The following is a 20,714-nucleotide window of genomic DNA, read 5'->3' as shown; positions in this document are numbered from 1 at the left end:
TACTGCACAAACAGTTTTTGTTGATGGCTCTTGCAGCAGACCGAGTGATAATGTCTATCATGCAGGATATGCTGTTGTCCAACTGCCGGATACTGTCCTCGAGGCCAATCCAATACCCTATCAGTCTGCACAAGCTGCTGAATTGATAGCATTAACCCGTGCATGCCAGCTGTTTGCAGGAAAAGAGGTAAACATTTACACTGATTCCAGGTATGCTCATGGTGTGGTTTGGGACCATGGTGTGATATGGCTTCGCAGAGGATATGTGGCAGCAGATGGAAAGAGCATCTCACACTCTGACCTAGTCACAGCATTACTAGATGCAATTCAGTTGCCTTCAAAACTAGCTATCATGCACTGTAAGGCACATACAGGCCAAATGACTGATATAGCCAAAGGTAATGCACTAGCTGACAGAATAGCTAAAGAAGCTGCATCTACACAAAAGGCAAACATTCAAATGCCCATGCTAACACCTCAGCCATGTTCCCTGAAAGAGACACATTGGCTCACAGAACTGCAAGCTTTTGCCACCCCTGATGATATTGCGCAATGGAACTGTGATGGGATGATACAAAAGGATCCTAAAACAGGATTAATCTTCAAAGAGGGGAAGCCGTGTATTCCTGTTGCTAGCGCCCCCCTGTTCATTGCACAATACCATGGACTGGGTCACAAGGGATGGCATGCCACATGTGAACTTCTAGATGCAGATTTTTTCATTGCAGGATTACCTAATCTAGTCAAAGCTTTTGTAAGGAGATGTGTCACTTGCATTAGGAACAATCCAACAAACCCAAAGAAATCAAAGCATGAACATCTTGAGTACCCAACAACACCGTTTACCCATTTACAGATAGACTTTACACATATGCCCAAAGAAGGAAAGAAACAACAATATCTTTTGGTTATCGTGGACATAATGTCACGCTGGCCCGAAATTTTTGTCACCAACAATGAAAACGCACAAACTGTAGTGAAGATCCTCACACAGGAAATTATTCCTAGATGGGGGTGTCCATTGCAAATAAATTCAGACAATGGCCCAGCTTTCACAGCTAAAATATGCCAAGATCTTGTAAAAGTACTAAAAATAGACTGGAAATTTCACCTCCCCTACCATCCACAGAGTTCAGGAATTGTAGAAAGAATGAATAGAACAATTAAAGACAGGATAAGGAAAGCTACGGGTGGGAATTTTGGCAAGTGGAAAAAAGTTCTCCCAGCTGTATTAGCTGAAATCAGAATGACCCCTCACAGTGTGACGGGTTATTCCCCCTTTGAGGTACTCATGGGTAGGCCATTCCCCACACCGTGGGCTAATCATCCCTTGATGGTAGAGAAAGGTGATTTGGAACAAATACAGGAGGAATATGTAAAAAAACTGATTGAAACTCTTGATATTGTCGAAAGAGTTGCTCGCACCTCTCCTTCTTCTTCACAGATACCAACCCACCCGTTCCAGGTCGGTGATCAAGTTGTGGTCCAAAGGCTTCAGAAAGGTCGAAAGCCGCAAGAGGTTCCATTCGGACCAGTGACCAAAGTGGTAGCCGTCACCAGGACTGCCATCCTTACAGAGGAAAGTCCTACTTGGATCCATGCCAGCATAGTAAAGAAGGTTGATCTAAGCCCAGGAATTCAAGAAAGGCTGAAAAGAGATGAAGCAGGTGTTTTAAGTCCTCAAAAGACAAGCACAGACATAAAGGACAGTGATGTCACTCATTTCACCACAGACTTCTGGGAAGGCCTTTTGCCTTCTGGTGATGTTTCTACTTCTGATCTTTGTCCCAGTGTGGATAATAACTAACTGTATTTTTCATCCTGAAGACTTAGGTGCCTTGAAAATCATATGTGGTAAAAGCGAAATACACACCAACCATACTGACTTTCACCTCAGAAATCGCAGTAAAAGAGATGTCTCTAATGAATTGATCAAAGAAACAAGTTTTTCTGGAAAAATGTTACTGTTAAAATTTAAATATGCTTACGCTAGAAAGTCAGGATATGAAAAATGCTGGATTTGTAGTAAGTTGCACCCAGAAACTGCTAAAATCCCACTCTTAGCTGTCCCTCTGAACCTCAAGTCATTATTGGAAAATACTCTAGTCTTAAGTATTAAGAATGTCTCGGAAGGGTACCGCAATCAGAGTATTATGTTTTACACTTTAGGAAAGACACATGAACCTGAGTGGTGTGTTCAGTTAGGCAATACATCCAACGGAATAGGTATGTGTTCCAAGTCTGTATTTAACATTTCAAAGGGTATTCCCTTCCACACCAGTAACATTATCATAGGTCATATGTGTAGTTACAAAAATCAATCCCTTAACAACACCATTAGTGAACTTACTACATACAGGAACACAACCTCTGGGATACTTGTGAGTAAACTTGTTAGTGCTGCATTTGAGGCTGGAACTGAGCCCCAACGTAGTTCTCTAAGAAGTTTTTCATTGGGAAACAATACATATGTATGCTGTGCTAAAATTTGTTACCCATGGATCCCCGCAGGAGTGAAAGGATGGTGTTATTTAGCACAGTTGGTACCAGTCATGTCAGCCCTAGGCCAGAATCAGGAACATCACATACAAGTTACTTCAAGTCCAGTACATAGGTTAACTTATAAATACAAGAGAGAAGCCCCACCTATGTTTTCTACTTCAGATAAGTCATGGACATGGTTTCCATCCTGGACAGGATGGGGCATAACCATGATGGACAAATTAAATAACTACACTAGTTTAATAAACGATGTTATGGAAAAAAACTCCCAAGATATAGGACTACTCAATGTCGAGCTCAAAGCAATTAGAAGACAACTAGAGTTACACGAATTAGCTATTGAAAGCATGAGTGCAGCTCTGACAGGTTTATGCGAAATGACCCAAGATTATGAATGTTGTACATGGTTTCACAATACCAGCCTGGAAATCCCAGACTACTATGATGTTATTAATCAACACCGAACACAGGTAAATGAATTAATGAAACAAGCAAGGGACATAGGTAATTATGGATGGAATCCCTTTTCTAGTTTGGGTTTAGGTGGAATGTTTTCATGGTTAAAGGACATAGTGATTATGATTATCATAGTACTATTGTTAGGATTGATAGGCTACTTGATTTTCAAGCTTATTCTACTTTGTATTAGCAAGTGTACTACACCAGACCAACCTTCTCACGCATATACACAATATCTGCAGCTTTATGTAAAAGAATATAACAAACGTAGCAAGAACCGTAGATTTCAGGAGGCTGCGGATCTGTAGAAGTCATTTCATGACTTAAAGAGGGGGTTGAAAGGTTATGCTAAGCATCCATCTTGTTTCTGTCAGCCATCTTAATATTCACAAACTTCCATTTCACAATATGTACAGTTTGAACACCCCTTTAACTTCTCAGATAACTGTCTCAACATGAGATTCTTCTAACCCGTGTGTTCTCACACACTTATCTATAACCTTCACACTGTTTCTCAGCATCTTTTAGCTACAGAAGGAATTATGTATCTTTTCTTATATTAATTCAGCTAGCTTAGAACAAAGAACAATAGCGATTTGTCTTGACCAGCTGTAATCGTCTTGATGTCTACTGCGCATGTCTTATTCTGTATGACGTAAAATACCCTATATCATTTGCTTTGTAAAATCTCAATACAATTAGTTCTCGAAGGACGCCATGGTGTGTGTGTGAATTTATTTGTCCTTTGAGAATTGATTCCAGAGTACTCTGAATTTATACAATACATTGGATCTAAGGTCTGAGAGGTTGAAGGGACCCCCCTAGACACAGAATTAACCCTAACACACACCTTTAAAAAAATAAAAATACTGCATTTATAGACCATGCACGCATAGGCGTTTAAAGTTGTATTAGAAGTGAAGTGTTTAGAGGCTGAACGCGCCTAAATGCATCATAATGCACCTAAACACATGTAGAAGCATCAAAACCTGCCTAAGCACTACGCGTGTTAAGCGCTTGAGCACTCATTCATTCCAATGGCTAGAATAATGGGATTTTTATATACAGCTTACCTGTAAAATCATTTTCTTGAGAGTACATCACGGGACACAGGAGCTTCATTACATAGTGGGTTATAAAGGCACCTCTGGTGATTGGACACTGGTTGACCCCAATTAAGGAGAATTCCTCCCCTATATAACCCCTCCCATATGGGAGGCACCTCAGTTTTGTAGCAAAGCAATAAGAAACCATGTAAAACCCAAGAGGGGCGGGAGACCTGTGTCCCGTGGTGTACTCTCAAGAAAAGGATTTTACAGGTAAGCTGTATATAAAAATCCCATTTTCTGTGTCCCATTCATATATCACGGGACACAGGAGCTTCATTACATAGTGTGATGTCCCAAAGCAATGCTCAGATTGAGGGGAGGGAGACACAGATCATAATTATAGACCGCCAGGGACCGGAGGACCTAAACTGCAGCCTGCAGTAGCCCGAAGGCGATATCCTCTTGCCCTCTGACATCCACCTGATAGAATCTGGTGAATGTGTGGACTGATGACCAAGTTGCAGCCTTACAGATCTGAGCCAGGGAGGCCTGGGGATGCACTGCCCAAGAAGCACTTACAGCCCTAGTAGAGTGCGCTTTCACTTGAAAAGGAGGAATCTTCCCCTTTACACTATAGGCCTGAGAAATAATCTGTCTAATCCACCTTGAGAGAGTGGATTTTGATGCCGCCTGGCCCTTCCTAGGGCCTTCCAGCAAAATAAACAAGCAATCAGTTTTCCTTATCTGAGCAGTTGCCCGAAGATATATACTGATTGCTCTAACCACATCCAAAGTGTGCAAAGATTCTTCTTCTGCGGACTGTGGGTCCGGAAAAAAGGATGGTAGGATTACGTCTTAATTCAAATGGAATCCCGAAACCACCTTAGGTAGAAAGGACCTGTTGGGACGCATGACCACCCGGTCCTTATGAATAATTAGATACGGCTCCTTGCTGGAAAGAGCTGCTAGCTCTGATACTCTTCTAGTCGTAGATATGGCTACCAAGAAGACCAATTTTTTAGTCAGGAGAACTAATGAAGCCAGATGCAAAGGTTCAAATGGTTGCCCCTGCAAAGCCGAGAGAACCAAATTCAGATCCCATGGGCATACCGGAGGTTTGACTGGCGGCCTTATCCGCATAGCCCCCTGGATGAAAGCCCGTACCAGGGAATGTGATGCAAGTGGCTTCTGAAAAAACACTGACAGGGCCGAAATCTGCACCTTGATAGTGCTTATGGCCAAATTCATTTCTAGGCCTGACTGGAGAAAGGTCTGATCCTGCTAATGACATACATTCTAGGAAGCCATTTCCTGAGTTCACACCAGGAAACATATGCCCTCCAGATTTTGTAATAAATAAGCCTGGAGGCCGGCTTTCTGGCATTGACCAGAGTAGAAAGGACTGGCCCCAAAAGGCCACGGTCTCTCAGAATGTGGGTCTCAGCAGCCAAACCGACAAATTCAGACTGCGTAAAGCAGGATGGTAGATTGGACCCTGTGAGAGCAGATCTGGCCAGAGAGGGAGGATCCATGGCCTGACTACTGCCAACTTCATGATCTCTGCGTACCAAGGTCACCTGGGCCAAGCCAGGGCCACCAAAAGGACCGATTTTGTCTCCCTCATGACTCTTCCCAGGAACTGCGACAGAAGCAGGCTCGGGGGGAAGGCATAGATCAGATTGTACTGATCCCAGGAAACTGTCAGAGCATCTGACCCCTGAGCAAGTGTATCTCTTGTCCTTGACACAAAATTGTCCAGGTTTTTGTTGAACCTGGATGCAAACAGATCTACGTCTGGAGTACCCCACCTGTGACATATGTTCCGAAACACGTCGGGGTGCAGAGCCCATTCTCCTGGGCACAACTGCTGGCGGCTCAGAAAATCCCCCTGCCAATTTTCCACTCCTGGAATGAAGACTGCAAAAAGACACGGAACATGCTTTTCTGCCCAGACAAGTATGTGATTCACCTCTTTTTGGGCCACCAGACTCCTGGTACCGCCCTGGTGATTGATATAAGCCACTTCTGTGGCATTGTCGGACTGAACCCGAACCGGGAGACCTCGCAGTCTGTAAGACCACTTTATGAGAGCCATATAAACTGCCCGGATCTCCAAGACAATTATGGGCAATAGCTTCTCGATTGCAGATCATTTCCCCTGCGAGCACGTCTCCTCCAACACTACTCCCCAGCCTGTCAGGCTGGCATCTGTTGTGATAATCTTCCCTGGAAGAGGAAGAAAAGTTTTGCCCTTCAGCAAATTCTTGGTTTGTAACCACCAGACGAGACTCTTGCGTGTCCCTGGGGATAGACGCATAGGAAGATCCAAGGATTGGGGCTTCCTGTTCCAAGCTGCAAGGATGCATCTTTGCAGAGGCCTTGAGTGGAACTGGGTGAATGGGACGGCCTCGAAGGAGGCGACCATTTTCCTTAACAGTCTCATGCACAATCGAATGGGGGAAGATCTCCTGCCCAGAATTAAGCGCACCAGATCCCCAATGGCCAAGGCATTTGGCCTTGGAAGAAACACCTTGCCCTGAGCGGTGTCGATGATCATGCCCAGGTATTCCAACCTGGTGGCAGGCTGTAGGGACGACTTTTCTAGGTTTGTGATCCAACCTAGGCGTTCCAGGTGTTCTAGCGTTCTGGTGACGCTGTGGTTCAGAAACGCTGCCGTTTTCTCCATGAGAAGTAAATCGTCTAGATAAGCCATGACGGCTATACCCTGAGCTCTTAGGTTTGCCAAGAGAGGGCCCAGAATCTTTGTGAAGACTCAAAGGGCCATAGCAAGCCCGAACGGCAAGGCCACAAATTGAAAATGGCGCCGCTCTACAGCGAACCTTAGAAATTTTTGGTGTGCGGGAAAAATTTGCACATGGAGATATGCATCTTTGATATCTATTGATGCCATAAATTCTCCCCCTTGCAGGGAGGAGACCACAGTGCGGATTGACTGCATTCGGAAGGACCGGATGCGTAAAAACCGGTTCAGATCCTTCAGCTCTAGGATAGGTCTGACACTTCCATTTGGCTTTGGAATGGTGAAGAGATTTGAGTAAAACCCTGAACCCTGTTCTTTTGGGTCCATTTCTACTATCACCCCCTGGGATAGTAAGTGAACTAAGGCCAGAAATAGCGGATTTTGCTTTACTGGATCCCTGGGGATCCTTGACCTTAGAAAGCGAGAAGGTGGAATCTCCTGAAACTCTAGCCTGTAGCCCAGAGATACTGAAGAGATCACCCACTTGTCCCGGATCTCTTCCCGCCAGGCTCCTGCAAACCGCAGGAGCCTTCCCCCCACTTGGCCAAGCGGGGAGCGCCCCTTCACAAGGAAGCCTTTGGGCTCTGCTTGGCAGGCTTTTGCCCCCAAGTCTTTTTCTGTCCCTGGGCTCGGCCTTGAGCCTTTCCTGTAGAGGAGGGTTGAGAAGGTCGTCGCTACTGCTTAGAGCTTGATGCTCCGGGAGAGAGAGCACGCCTGAATGAAGGACGCTTGCTCCTTTTGACTGGAATGAGAGTAGATTTACCCCCTGAAATTTGTCTAATTCTTCTCCAAACAAACGTGCCCCTTTAAACGGGAACCCAATAAAATGCTTCTTGTATGACAGCTCAGCTGCCCAATTCTTTAGCCATAGGGCCCTTCGCATGTGTACCAACATGAGGGACAAACGTGATGCTTGTTGGACAGAATCCAAAATCGCATCAATCATGAAACACAGAATATGAGGCATTTCTGCATACTTCTCTACTTCCTCGCTGGGAAGGAGCCCAAGCATCTGCTTAACCTGTTCCTTGTGGAACTGGCATAACCCCACGGCTGCGACTGTAGGTTGCACTACAGCGCTAGTCATGGAAAAGGAGGCTTTTAATAAGGTTTCCAGCTTCTTATCAGTTGGATCTTTAAATACCTGAGAATTATCCAAGGGACAAGTCAGGTTTTTATTCACGCAAGAGACAGCCGCATCAACAGATGGGACCCCCCACTTCTTGGTGAAACTTTCCTCCAGAGGATAATGCATAGAAAACCTTTTAGGAGGAGCAAACAGTTTATCGGGATGTCCCCAATCCTCATACAACAATTCATCCATTAAGGGATGAATTGCAAAGGAATAGGCAGTCTGTGGGGCTTTCCTGACTCCCAGGGAAGAAACAGAGGACGTAGCGACTTCAGCAGCAGGCATTCTGAATGTGGTACGCACCAATTCAGTATAATACTGCACCTGTTTTCTGAGCGCCTGGGAGGAGGGGACTCTCTCCTCTTCCTCTGATTCAGCCGACTGCTCCTGATCCCTGTCCCAAGACAGGGATCTCTCCTCATTTTCAGAAGATTCATCTGAGAGAGGAATTTCAGCAGAGGGAGGGGGATCTACCCCTTTTCCTGCTATCTTTCAGGGAAGCAGAAATAAAATTCATTATTCTCCCTTCAAAATCCTCCAAAGTAGCCCTAAGGGAGTCCTCAGTGACATAAACCAGGGCTGGGACATTAGGAGAGGCTGCAAAACCTGACAGGGGCACTGACTCGTCTTGAGAGGCTGGCTCCAGTCTTGCAGGGGGGGATGGTAACTTACAGGCACTTTTAGAATCCCTGGACCTAGGCGGTGATTTACCAGTGCCTTTGCTACCTCCCCCTGAGACCCTCTTACGAGGAGACATAGTCCTAAGCTACAAAGCAGAGGTACTAGTACAAGTGCAATCACTGTTGTGCTTAAAGTCTCACAATAAATATATATGCTTAAACTGCACAACCTGATGCTGAGTAGGTGTCTAAGGTTTGCCTGGATCCAATCCCCAGGGATGCTTACTGCCCACAGCTCCTGTGTCTCCACTTACAGCCCCCTGACGCTCTGGGCTTTTTAAATCTGCCGCCTGGCGCCTGTGCAGTACAGCGCCGTGCACACTGACGTGCACGGTTTTACAACCACACTCCCCCCTCCTCCATCAGGTCGGGAACGCGCCCGGCGCACGTGCACGAGGACCGCGGGATCCAGGGGGGGAAAGGAGAACTCCACCGGAGCTGCGTGGGACCCCTGTATTACCTTGTTGTGGCAGGGACTGCAGTAGAGACGTGAGACAGCTGGAGAACCAGACTTTACTAAGCGTGTGTACTGAAAGGCATGTAAGTATGCATCAGGCTGCTCTTACTCCCTCTAGTGGTGGAAACCAGGTAAGACATACAACTTCTCACAATGAAGAAATCCATCATATAATTATATATATAGGATTAACTTCCCTTACCTGTCCCCGCCGCAGGAATTGCTGAAACAGACAAATTCCAGCCTTCACCCATCACGGCGGGCAGTGTTAGCCAACCTTCAGGTTTATCTGGGGCTCTTTCTCGGAAGAGCCTCCTACCTGGACCATGTAAAAACTCTGCCAGAAACTTTCGTGTGCTCTGTATAAACAGTACACCAAGTCTGGTTTTCCCACAGCCCAGTCTTCCAATAGGAGAGGACTTACAGGCCAAACCTCGTTTCTTTGGCTGACGAGGTCCGGGTACCATACCATCTTGGGAGTCAAATATCGGCCCGAGGTATGGATCTGGTTTGTTGTAGCCCTTAGGCCCCCGCAGGGACCTGCACAGAGCTAAAGTTTTACGTGACCAACCACCATAGACACTGGCAAAAAAACTGAGGTGCCTCCCATATGGGAGGGGTTATATAGGGGAGGAATTCTCCTTAATTGGGGTCAACCAGTGTCCAATCACCAGAGGTGCCTATATAACCCACTATGTAATGAAGCTCCTGTGTCCCATGATGTATGATTAAGAAAAATGTATATTCTGACAAATGGAATCAATGATTGCCTTGGCTGTACCTAAACGGGTGTGCAAAATGCAGCTTTAGGTGCGTTTATTGAGCTGCTATTTCACTGCACAGGTGCCAGGCGGCTCCTTGAGGGTAGGGACCAATGTGAGTGTGCAATGTAAAGGGATAGGGACAATTGTAGACACTCACTCAGGTTGAACTGGATGGACTGATGTCTTTATTCAACCTTACTAACTATGTAACTATGTAAAGTTGTCCAGGGGAGGAAAAAAATGTCCAGTGTGTAGAAGGCCATATTGTGTGCTTTGTGAAGTGATGCACCATTAGCTCTTACCCAAACAATAAATATACAAGTGAACACAGACACAAGCCTAAAAACAACAAAAGCACTTTGTAAAAACAAATCATTACAGGAATGCTGCGGGATATCTAGTGATGCATGCATGGTCTGAAGAATTTTTTCGCTTGGATAGACTAAACAATTAAAGGATGATGATGTACAATATTAAAATGACATTCATTCTTTGGAAACAAGGATTTTCCATAGAACTTGTCCCAGAGGTGCAAGTGTATTATCATAATGCCAAAAAAAACAACAGCCCAGGAATGTGTGTTTTTATATGCTGTGACAGGCTAGTGCTATGTCATGATGTAAAAGGTAGCTCAGTTTGGCATGTAAGGAATCACTGGGTCATGAAAGGTACTGCTGTCTCCAAGGGTTCTCACCCATAAATACATGAAACTATAGCCTTGTAGAGACAGAGTTTTTTTTTTTTCATTCAATCCAGTGAGCTGAATGAAAAAAAATGAAGAGCTCGGGAGGAGATCCTGTAGTAACAATCCGATATTATTACAGCGATCTACCCTGCTGAGCTATTGTGTTCTGACAGGGGAAAGCCCCCAACAACCCAAACCCATGCCCCCCCCCCAGAACACACCTGTCAACTCTCTCAGCCATTGGCTGAGAGCACCGAGCGGATGCCAATCGATGGACCTTTTTCAGTCTAGCCCTTTTCGACAGAAGGATATTTGAACCATTATTCAGCCCGTGTGTATGGCCCTTAACATCCGTGGTGGCTTGGGTTCTTTGTTAATTTGAATTTATATGGTGTCACCCTTATCCTTGAACCCTTGTATATTGGCTGTGGACAACAGTGTAGGACAGGAAGTTGAATGTTAGAATAAAACAATTATGTAGCGCAAAAAATAATAAAAAATGTAAAAAGTACAAAAATAGATAAAATTCCAAACTTCCGATGATCAATATTCCATCGCCATTGTGCAGATAGATTGCAGTGGGTGACTAGAGACACAGCACAAAGTTTTGGAGAAGTTTATACAAATCGTCACATATGTAATACAATGGTGATGAACTATTGATCATCGGAATTTTGGACATTTATTTTTGTACTTTTCAATAATTTTTTTTTTTTTTTTTGCTTTCGCTACATCATTGTTGTATTCTGAGATACTATGGTGTGGTGAAAAGCACGGTTGAAGCTTAGCGGCATTCAAAGATTGTATTTATTATCACATTAACTGTTATATTCACACTAAGATTAGCTCTACATGGCAGCCAATCAGCTCCTAACTTCAGCTTCTTCAGCTTGTTCAGTTCCAAAACCTGGAAGCTGATTGGCTTCTATGCAGAGCTGGACCATATTTTGCATCCACCAGTTAGGGTAAATAAACCCCACAGTGTTGAGTTTGTTTTCTGACTGAAAGGCAAGTGTGTTGGTAATGTGCACCTTGCTTTAAAAAGCTAGTTTTCGATTGATGACATAATTGAAAAGTCTACAACTGCCCTAGAGCTATTCTGGGCTTCTGGAAGGAGGAATTGGTTACCTCTAGGTTTACTTGCCTTTACTCTGCGTATTGCTGAGTATGTCCCCGGACGGGAGCTCTGTTAGTTTAGAATTATGGACCACACTTTACAATGCACCTTGAAGAGGCAGTCTGGCTCCCACGTAGATTTGCGTATATAACTAGCAGAACCCACAAAAGAACAGTACAGACTGTATATAGCACAGACTACTACAGTGAAATTAAACCTCAGCTGTCCTCTTTAAAATAGATTAATCTTGTATTTCAGTATTAAAAAAGAAGTTCAAGGAAATGTGACACCTATCAATAAGCATTACATTTTATCTAGCAAAAATTTCAGCTGTGCCAAAAAAGAAAATCTGTTTTATTTACATAAGTAGCGAAGATCAGGATTTTATCTTTTAAAAAATATCAGCTCCCATGTTTTTTTCCTCACAAGTTATAGACAAAGCTCTGTTGACACACTTTCAATAAAAACAACACTCTTTAGAGTATTTTTTTTTATGATTGATTTTTTCACAGGAACTGTTCGATAAACTCTCTAGCTGATACAAAGATAGCTCACTCAAAGAACAAATATATATATATATATATATATTATATATATATATATATATATATATATATATATATATATATATATATGAAATCTAATCATAAAAACAATATACAGCAATAGCTTGTGGAGGACAAATTAAACGTGGTCTTTATGTTAACCACTTGAGCTTCGAAAGGTTTTAACCCCCTTCATGACCAGGGCATTTTTTTGATATTCAGCCCTGTGCTACTTTAACTGGCAATTGCGTGGACTTGCAATACTGTACGCAAATTACATTTATTTATTTTTTTCACAGAAATATAGCTTTCCTTTGGTGGTATTTGATCACCACTGTTTTTTTATTTTTTTGCTAAACAAAAAAAGACCTAAAATAAAAAAAACAATTTATTTTCTACTTTCTGTCATAAAACATATTTATTAAAATCAAGTTATGCACAAGACATTTATACCATTCCTAATGAATGAAACTGATCCCTCTATATCCACCTGTTCCTGGTGTAGCTCATTCCGTCCAACTTTACTAAACTGGTTTTAGAAACTTAGAAAATCTCAATACTTTCAGACCAAATACTGAGATACATTTTTGGAATTACATCTGTACATATTCCCAAAAACATGACAACTTGCCTATTTGGATAGATCAAAAAAATCTGACATTTCCAAAACAGCTTGCAACTCTTACATCCCCAAGTGAGCTTTTTATGCCTTTTAGCTACTTGTAAAGCAATATTAAAAAAATGATCTTAAGGCTCTATTGTATAAGGAAAGGTTAGACAGGATTATCCAATTTTTTGGCCCAACCAGTCATTTCTTTACAAGATGGAAACTTTTTATAGAGTGAACGCTCTCAACTCAGAAATCACATAACTAATGACACCGTTTCGATACAAGGATTGGTACCACAAAGTAACCCTCTTTGGGCAGATTGAAACTCCACTAATTCATCTTTCCCCCTTAATTCAGAAAAAATTACAACTAATAACTGATAGCTACAGTTTGAATTTGAAGAGACTATTTTGTATTTCTATTTCTCCTGGGAAAATAAAACCATACTTAGATTTATTCGATTTTATTCTCCCCCTCCCGCTTATTTGATGCTCTTTTTCATGTGGTTCTTGCTATAAATGCCTTACTAAAGCAATCTTAATACTATATTATTTTGGTACCCAAACCTTTTGAAACGTTAAAAGGAACATACAGTATATTGGTACTTGTACCATCAGATTGCTTGTTATAGCTTCTTCTTTGTAATTGTATTACTGTATATCTTATTTTCTTTTTCCTTATATTACTTTGTCATTTCTTAGAAAATATTTGAAAATTGAGTACTGTCCGTGATACTTTTTTTATACACCTCAGAGGTGTTTTTTGTTTTGTTTTTACATTCTGCTTAAAAATTTGTAAATCAGTACTGCTTGGAACTTAGAAGAAGAAGGGGACATACCCGAAAGCTTGTCCTGAAAAATTGTATGTTAGTGCAAATAAAAAAAGTATCACGGACAGTACTCAATTTTCTCTGTCACAATTGCACTAATACGGCTACAATCACATTAAGTTAGAAAATATTTAAAAGTATATTACGTTAAAAAAAAAAAAAAAACTCAAATTTGATCATAAATTTAGGCCAAATGTATTCTGCTACATGTCTGACAAAAAAAAATTCACAAAAAGTATATATCAATTGGTTTGTGTAAAAGTTATGGCGTCAAGGTATATACATTTGAAAATTGATCCGTTCTGATGTACCGGCTGCCTAATCCAATTTCTTTAGACCCAAAAATACCAGGATTGCACAAATTCACCCCACATAACCCCATTGTGGAAAGTAGACAGTCTGAGGCATTTAGTAAGAGGCATGGTGAGTTTTTTGAAGTTGTAATTTTTTGTCACAATTTATTTGAAAATGAAGAAATGTAATAAAATTCATTTTATTTCTTTACTCTTTTTTTTTATTTTTTACATACTGTCACCATTTGATGTGGCGGTGATCAGAGATACTGACTGTTAACAATATGTTTTAGGGGAAAAAAATGAAATAACTGCCATCTAGGTGACGTCATCTGTTGGCCACGCCCCATGGCTATATAACAGATGCCAGACAGTGGACGACAACACAACGGAGGAAGACGGCAACAGAACAACGGTGTCCTTTAAAAAAAATTTTTTAGCGGGTAAGCAGCAGAGAGGAAGAAGACGGCGGTGGGAGAGAAGGCATCGGGAGGGACGGCAGAAGAAGATGGTGGTGGAGAGGATAGCAACAGGAGAAGGCAGAGCTATTAATAAAGGAATTGTCAAAAATAGGCTCTCTTTTTTTTTTTACATTCCCCTGCCTTTTTGGTGAATGGGTAGGGGTAGTATGTACCGATACCCATTCACATAGGGGGGCCGGGATCTGGGGGCTCCCTTATTAAAGTGAGGCCCCCAGATTTCAATAAGCCCCCCGCCTGCAGATCCCGACCACCACTGGCCAGAGTTGTTGGCAAGAGGCCCTTTTCAGCATCAACATGGAATCAAGGTGCTTTGGGGTGGGGGTGCAGAAACGCCCCTTTCCCACATCACCCACTCCCCTATGTTGAGGGCATGCAAGCCTGGTATGGTTCCGGGGTGTCTCGCTTTTCCCCTCCCTTTCCTAACCTGCCTGGCTGCATGCTCGAATAAGTGTCTGGTATGGCTTGGGGGGGGGGGGGGGGGCTCACAATATTTTCTTAAAAAATTGTGGCATGGAGAGGACCCCATGCCATTTTTTTCGCAATTTTTTTTTTTTTTGCTGGCAATTTTTCCTTTTTCAAATTCAGTTGTCAGCAGAAAACTGACAGGTGATCAATCATCAGTTGTTAAGGACATGTCGGCCAGCTTCCCGGCCCCCTCTTTAGCAACCAGCTAAATACAGTGTGTTTAATGAGGGGGAAAAAAGGGGGGTTTAAAAACAGATGTCAGCGGATCGGATGTAAGCATATCTTGAACCCTCATCTCAACAGGACCTATTGAATTATTTCACATGTATCAGCTGTAGCCTGTCCAGTCCAAAGAATTAATTAGAAACATATTCTACAATAGCGCCACAGGTTTTCAACAGACCAATCTGATATTGAACTGTGAAGGTGAGCTATTTTAGACTGAAACTGCTTTGCAAAATATTATGGACAGCTGTAGTTTGGAAATAGAACAGAAAGTCAATGGGAAAACAAAGTCATTTAAAAAGAATGGTCCCACAGCTGAACCCTGTAAAAAGCAACAGACCAGATGCTGATAAAGCTTTCAGCTTCAAGCCCACTGGTTCTAATTCTACTTTAAAACCCCTATTCAAAAATACAGCAGCACATAAAATGGAGCAATTGTTCCCTGCAGAGTTCTACAAAAAGGTTTGGAGGACACACATGATCAATGTTTTAATTAGTATAACATGATTGGGATGAAAAGGAGAAGCCAAAAACCTCACAGAGAATGGAACTCACAAAGCGATAACAGAATATTGATTAGGCATCAAAAAGAAATGCTCTTTTTTTTATCCAACACAAGAACACTTTCACAAGTCTCTAAAACATGTAGTTTAGTACATACATATGTAGGTAAAATACGCATACAGGATTTGACATCAATACATCTTCAGTGATGGATGTCATTGAAAACACCCAGTGCACTGCTTATCTTTGAGATCATTTCTACAAGAAAGCATCATTCACCTGGCATCACAGCAGGCAGATAAGTACAGTATGAATTACAAATGTGATGGATCCATATTTAGCTTTGCCAGTACCATAGCGGATAAGACAAGGGATGCATCATGCACTTATCAAGTGTACAATTTGTTGCTGAATACAGTTAAAAGGCTAGTTAATTATCCAGCTTTAAATTACAGTAAATCTGGTTTTCCCTATTTTATATAGACTTCTCCAAGTACCATCCATATTATAGGAAAATAACATTTTCCTTCGGCTCCCTGTAAACGAGCATATGATGTACACACATAATATTTAATTCAAATGCCTTAAAGAAGAAGTTTAGCCAACGCTTTTGTCCTCCTGGATCACAGGAGTGCAGTTTGTTGTGCACTCCTGTACCGCGTTTCCAGGCAAAAGCAGGCTAAAGCCTGCTGTCAGATGACATCACAGAGCCGGTCCAGGTTCTAAAAAGATCCCGATCATATGATCGGGATCCATACAGATGCCTGGACTGGTAGCTGGCTCGGTCACTCAGCAAGCTGCTGAGAGCCTGATCCAGCCATTCCCACCCCCTCCACAGCCTGGAGCTCCAGTGAGCGATGGAGAGGCAGAGCAGAGAGCCGGTGACTGATGGTCATCAGCTCTCTGTACCTGAAGACCAGAGATGTTTGATTGCGCAGTTCTCAGTTTTAGAGCCAGCAGGGGTTTGATGCTGCATCCACCTAGGCGAGTACAATTTTTTTTACCTAAACCCATACTTCTCTTTTTATTGTTAAATGTCAAATTAATCAGACAATCTTGTACGTCTAGTTCTGCATACACATTACAACAAGACAAAGCTGACCACAGGTGAGTGGGAAGTAACCCCTTGGCTGGAAAAAAATAAAAAAGAAGATCTATGGCCAGCCTTAACATTGAATTGCTCTTATTTGTGTCCTATTGGTTTAGTAAATATATCACTGAAAGTGCAAAGAAGTACCTCCTGATCATGCTAGAATTTTAGAGATGTCCCATGTTCTTAAAGCATAGGGAAACTAGCAAAGATACACTAGAAATTGTATTTAGCCATACACTTTAAAAGCCCACTGTGTTCAAAGGTTCCCTATAACAGACAAAGTTTTATGTGTGTACTATACATAGTTTATTACACACACATATAAAAGTATGTGCCTCCATCTCATATTTGCCATATATCTGGGTCAAGAAATCTTGGAAAAAACATAGTTTTTCACTGTCAGTGATGCCACAAATGCTTTACCCCCAAATGATTGTACTGTGAAGATTATCATAACTTAAAAAGACAACACAGCAGAGCTATGTGACGAGATAAAAGGCCTGCAAGAACAACGGAGGTCTAGACATGGCTGCATGCAGAAAGAAGCACTTCGATAAATTAATGTAGTTATCCTTTTATACTTATAGCAAACAAATACACTGTAGGAGTGAGAAATGTATGAGGATAGAATCTATTGGAGGAAAAGCTGCATTCAGTGCTACATATAGGTTGAAAACCTACACTGAGAAAAACCTGGAGGACTGCCAACACTGACCTTGTTCTGAAAAAAACAAGTTATTTGTCAGTTATACTGATCCTTTGAATTTAATATATTCTGAACTTATGACATGAAACAGTTATGGAGCAAATTAAGTCAAATTGGAGTTATCTGCCCTATGCTTGTTGTAGGGGAATGTCGTAAAAAGACATTAGATCATGTCAATCAGATGAGACACTCTTTCTAAAAAAAAAAAAAAAAAAAAAAAAATCAAGGCAGCCTCTAGGTTTCTCCCAGGGGAGATTTTCTTTATATCAACACCTAGAAAGAGCTAGATGAAGCTGTACCTTTATTGATAGAAAGGCTCTCAGGAGAGGTCCATAGAATATAACTTGTGAATCCGGGGAAAGTTCCAGCTCCACATGCAGCTTATCCGGTGGAAGCTCTGAAGGATCTATTGCTGCTCTGCTAGAAGCAGTGGGAGAAGTGACTCTCTCTGATGTTCTCTTGCTAGGCCTCAGCATCGAAAGCATTGATTCCTCTATTTCTGATACTAGTAATGTGAGGGTAAGGATTTAATTTTAGATTTTAGAAAGGCTGCAAACACAACTCAAATTGCTTAATTTCACAATTAAAAAAATAAATAAATAATCAAGCTTACATGACTGCTTCAGCTGTTCATCAGCCTTTTGTGGATAAATTGGATGCCACATATAGTCGATGGTAAGCATTACAGAAGGGACAGTCCAGCACTCCACCCAACCAGCCCTTAATGTACAAGAACAAAATACGGTAAATAACCAGTTAACAATACAAAAAACAAGAAATATTTTGACATTGGTCACTTCATTTCCCAGGAAGATTTACTTCTTTTTTTTCCACTTTGCACCCAACATACTAAGATTATGTTCCTGTCACTTTGTCCCCAACGTTGGGCAAGGCCCCAGACCCTACTTCACCTGCTGCTTAAACCCATCCCAACAGAGTTATCTGCAAAACAAAGGGGTCATAGAAAACACTTTCTGACACTATTTTCCAGACACAGGGGAAATCTCTCTTTTTCTAGGGAGGCTAATAAATGCACTTTTATGGGGTGAATACAAAGCTTTAAGCACTAAAGCAAAATAAGCTCCACTTTCCTTGGTTGGATCTGCCTCCTTTTTCTTATTTTGTTAACTTTAGAGTCCAACTTTTCACTTTGTTATGTGAACGTTTTGACCCAGGTGATTTGCTGGGTAGTTCTCCACTGGAGTCCAGTTGGCTCTTGCAGATGGCTTCACAGCCTTAGGAAGTACCACAAGATTGCAGCAATTAGCCTTTTACCTGTTTGGTCCCCACTTATGCTGCCTACTTAAGTTACATGATTCTACTAGCCCACAGGGACTCAAAATTGTTTAGACTACATCTCTATAGTTTGCTTGTGTTCTTTTTGTTTTCCTCTTCTCATAATTTTTGTACATTATTTGCAGTATTATGGATATGGACTTTGATGTGCTCTGTAAATTTTGAGATGTTTGATCTGTGTAACCTTTGAGTTGCCTCATTAAGCGACACAGTTGTCTTCCAATATTCAATTATTTTTCTCAGTAAATTATTTTTTTTGTAAAATAAAGATTACATAAAGAAGCTCCACTTGAAACAAATCAATGGTCCTATAAATCAAGACTGGGATCCTGGAACAGCATCAGAAACAATCTTTAGCATCCACACATGCAACTGATCTGTTCAAACACAAGAATAACACTTGACTCTCTTTAAACATAAAGCCTTTTTTTCCCACTCAAATTCATCCTATGAGCATGGTAGTAAGAGAAATAAAATCAAAGGCATTACAGAAACCTAAATTGACCCAAAACATAACAGAGATCAAAAATACTACTGACCATAGAATGCAAAGGCGTTGGGGAACAATTTAAAGTGGTTGTAAACCTCAAACATGAAATATAAACAAAGCATATCCCTCTATAGATTTTTTTTTTAAGTCTCAAGGCAAAGGCTTTGGCTAGGATTTTGGCATCTTTATTAATTAGTTACATAGGTCAAAATAAACAGGAAGTAAACAGGGTCACTTTTCCAGCGCTTAGGTGTAACATTAATTCTAATTAAACTAAGCAGCTGTTATATTAATACAAAACATTATAAAGGGTAAGCAAAAAGATCTAATGAATAGTCCTTCAAGCTTAACCAGTTCCCGACCGGCGCACACCGATGTACGTCGGCAGAATGGCACGGGCAGGCATATTGGCGTACAGGTACGTCCAATCTTCAATGCCGCCCTGCCATCGCGAGCGTGCCGGTCGGGACCCCCGTGAGTCCGGTCACGGGACGCCGCGGGCATACCCGCGATCGTCTCACGGGACGGCTGAATGGAGGAAATGCCGTGTAAACAGCATTTCCCCATTCTGCCTAGCAACTAGTAAAGCTGATCTCTGCTCCATGTGATTGGAGCAGAGATCAGTGTTCACTAAATGAAAAAATGGTCCGGTCTGTAAGTGGTTAAGCAGCGCTAAACATTTAAAACACAATAAATCTAATGATAATATGTGAATCCAGGTGAGGAATAACTCGGAATATCCGTGTGACAGTTCATATAAAAGACATTAGGTGTTTGGATGTTCGACCAATACCATACCAAGTGATTCCGCTCCTTTAGGAGTTGCACAATCAACAATCGCCTTTGTGATCACTGCCGTTTTAAAAGGGCATTAGCCTAGAACTCCAAAAACAATCAACCAAAAGGATATCAAACGTTCTGGTCCTATGAATCGCATAAATCAAGCAAGCCAAAATCCTGTTCATAAAGCTTGGGCACAAGGAAGGAAATGAATCCTCATAGTGTAAAACTTTTATTCAAAAGAAACACCTTAATTTATGCCAATGCCCTTACAAACATAATCTCAAAAAAAGTGTTCAGTATAAATATTGCACTTTGTATTCAGTTCTGATTTTCTCACCACCTCTCGTAGAGATATGATCATCCGTAGTGGTTCCCGGGAGGAAATCGGAGTCAGTGACAGAAACAGCAAACCGCATGGTCACGGCTAGATGTGTTTTTTGTCATTCCGTCTTTGTCAATAGGTGTGGCACAAATGGCATGGACTTGTAACTTTATAGCCTACCAGTATTGTGCGTTAACCCCTTCTACATGTCAGTGCACAAACCTCAGTGGTTCCCACCACAAAACGATCAAACTCGCATTATAGAACCCTATTAGTATTATCTATAAAGGGCCAAACAGACATTTTCATAAACTGTAGGAATGGTGGCTACCCAAAACAAGCAGATCGAAGTGTCAATGCCTGTTCAAAAAGAAGCCGTTGTCACCACTCTCCCCCAGAGTTACCAAAATGAAATACATGCCCATACATATGAAAAGCTCCACATATCAATACATAATTAGTTAA

The 20,714-nt window shown here is 41.8% G+C and overlaps 1 protein-coding gene across 19 annotated transcripts in view; it reads right to left on the bottom strand.

The window, feature by feature from the left end:
- Positions 1-20,714, bottom strand: part of BLTP1 (bridge-like lipid transfer protein family member 1) — a 454,074-nt gene that overhangs the window by 280,700 nt on the left and 152,660 nt on the right. For all 19 annotated transcript variants that reach the window (XM_077476843.1, XM_077476844.1, XM_077476848.1 and 16 more), the window contains exons 18-19: positions 17,972-18,078; positions 17,658-17,863 (exon numbers count right to left, since the gene is read on the bottom strand). In XM_077476843.1, the coding sequence (XP_077332969.1) occupies positions 17,658-17,863; positions 17,972-18,078 (313 nt within the window). The remainder of the gene's footprint in view (positions 1-17,657; positions 17,864-17,971; positions 18,079-20,714) is intronic.

Source organism: Lithobates pipiens, unplaced genomic scaffold (genome assembly GCF_037356315.1).
Source record: "Lithobates pipiens isolate NorthernLeopardFrog02 unplaced genomic scaffold, aLitPip1_a1.2 Scaffold_13, whole genome shotgun sequence".
NCBI lineage: Eukaryota > Metazoa > Chordata > Amphibia > Anura > Ranidae > Lithobates > Lithobates pipiens.
The sequence above is the reverse complement of the archived record's forward strand: the minus strand, read 5'-3'. Positions and strand labels throughout refer to the sequence as shown.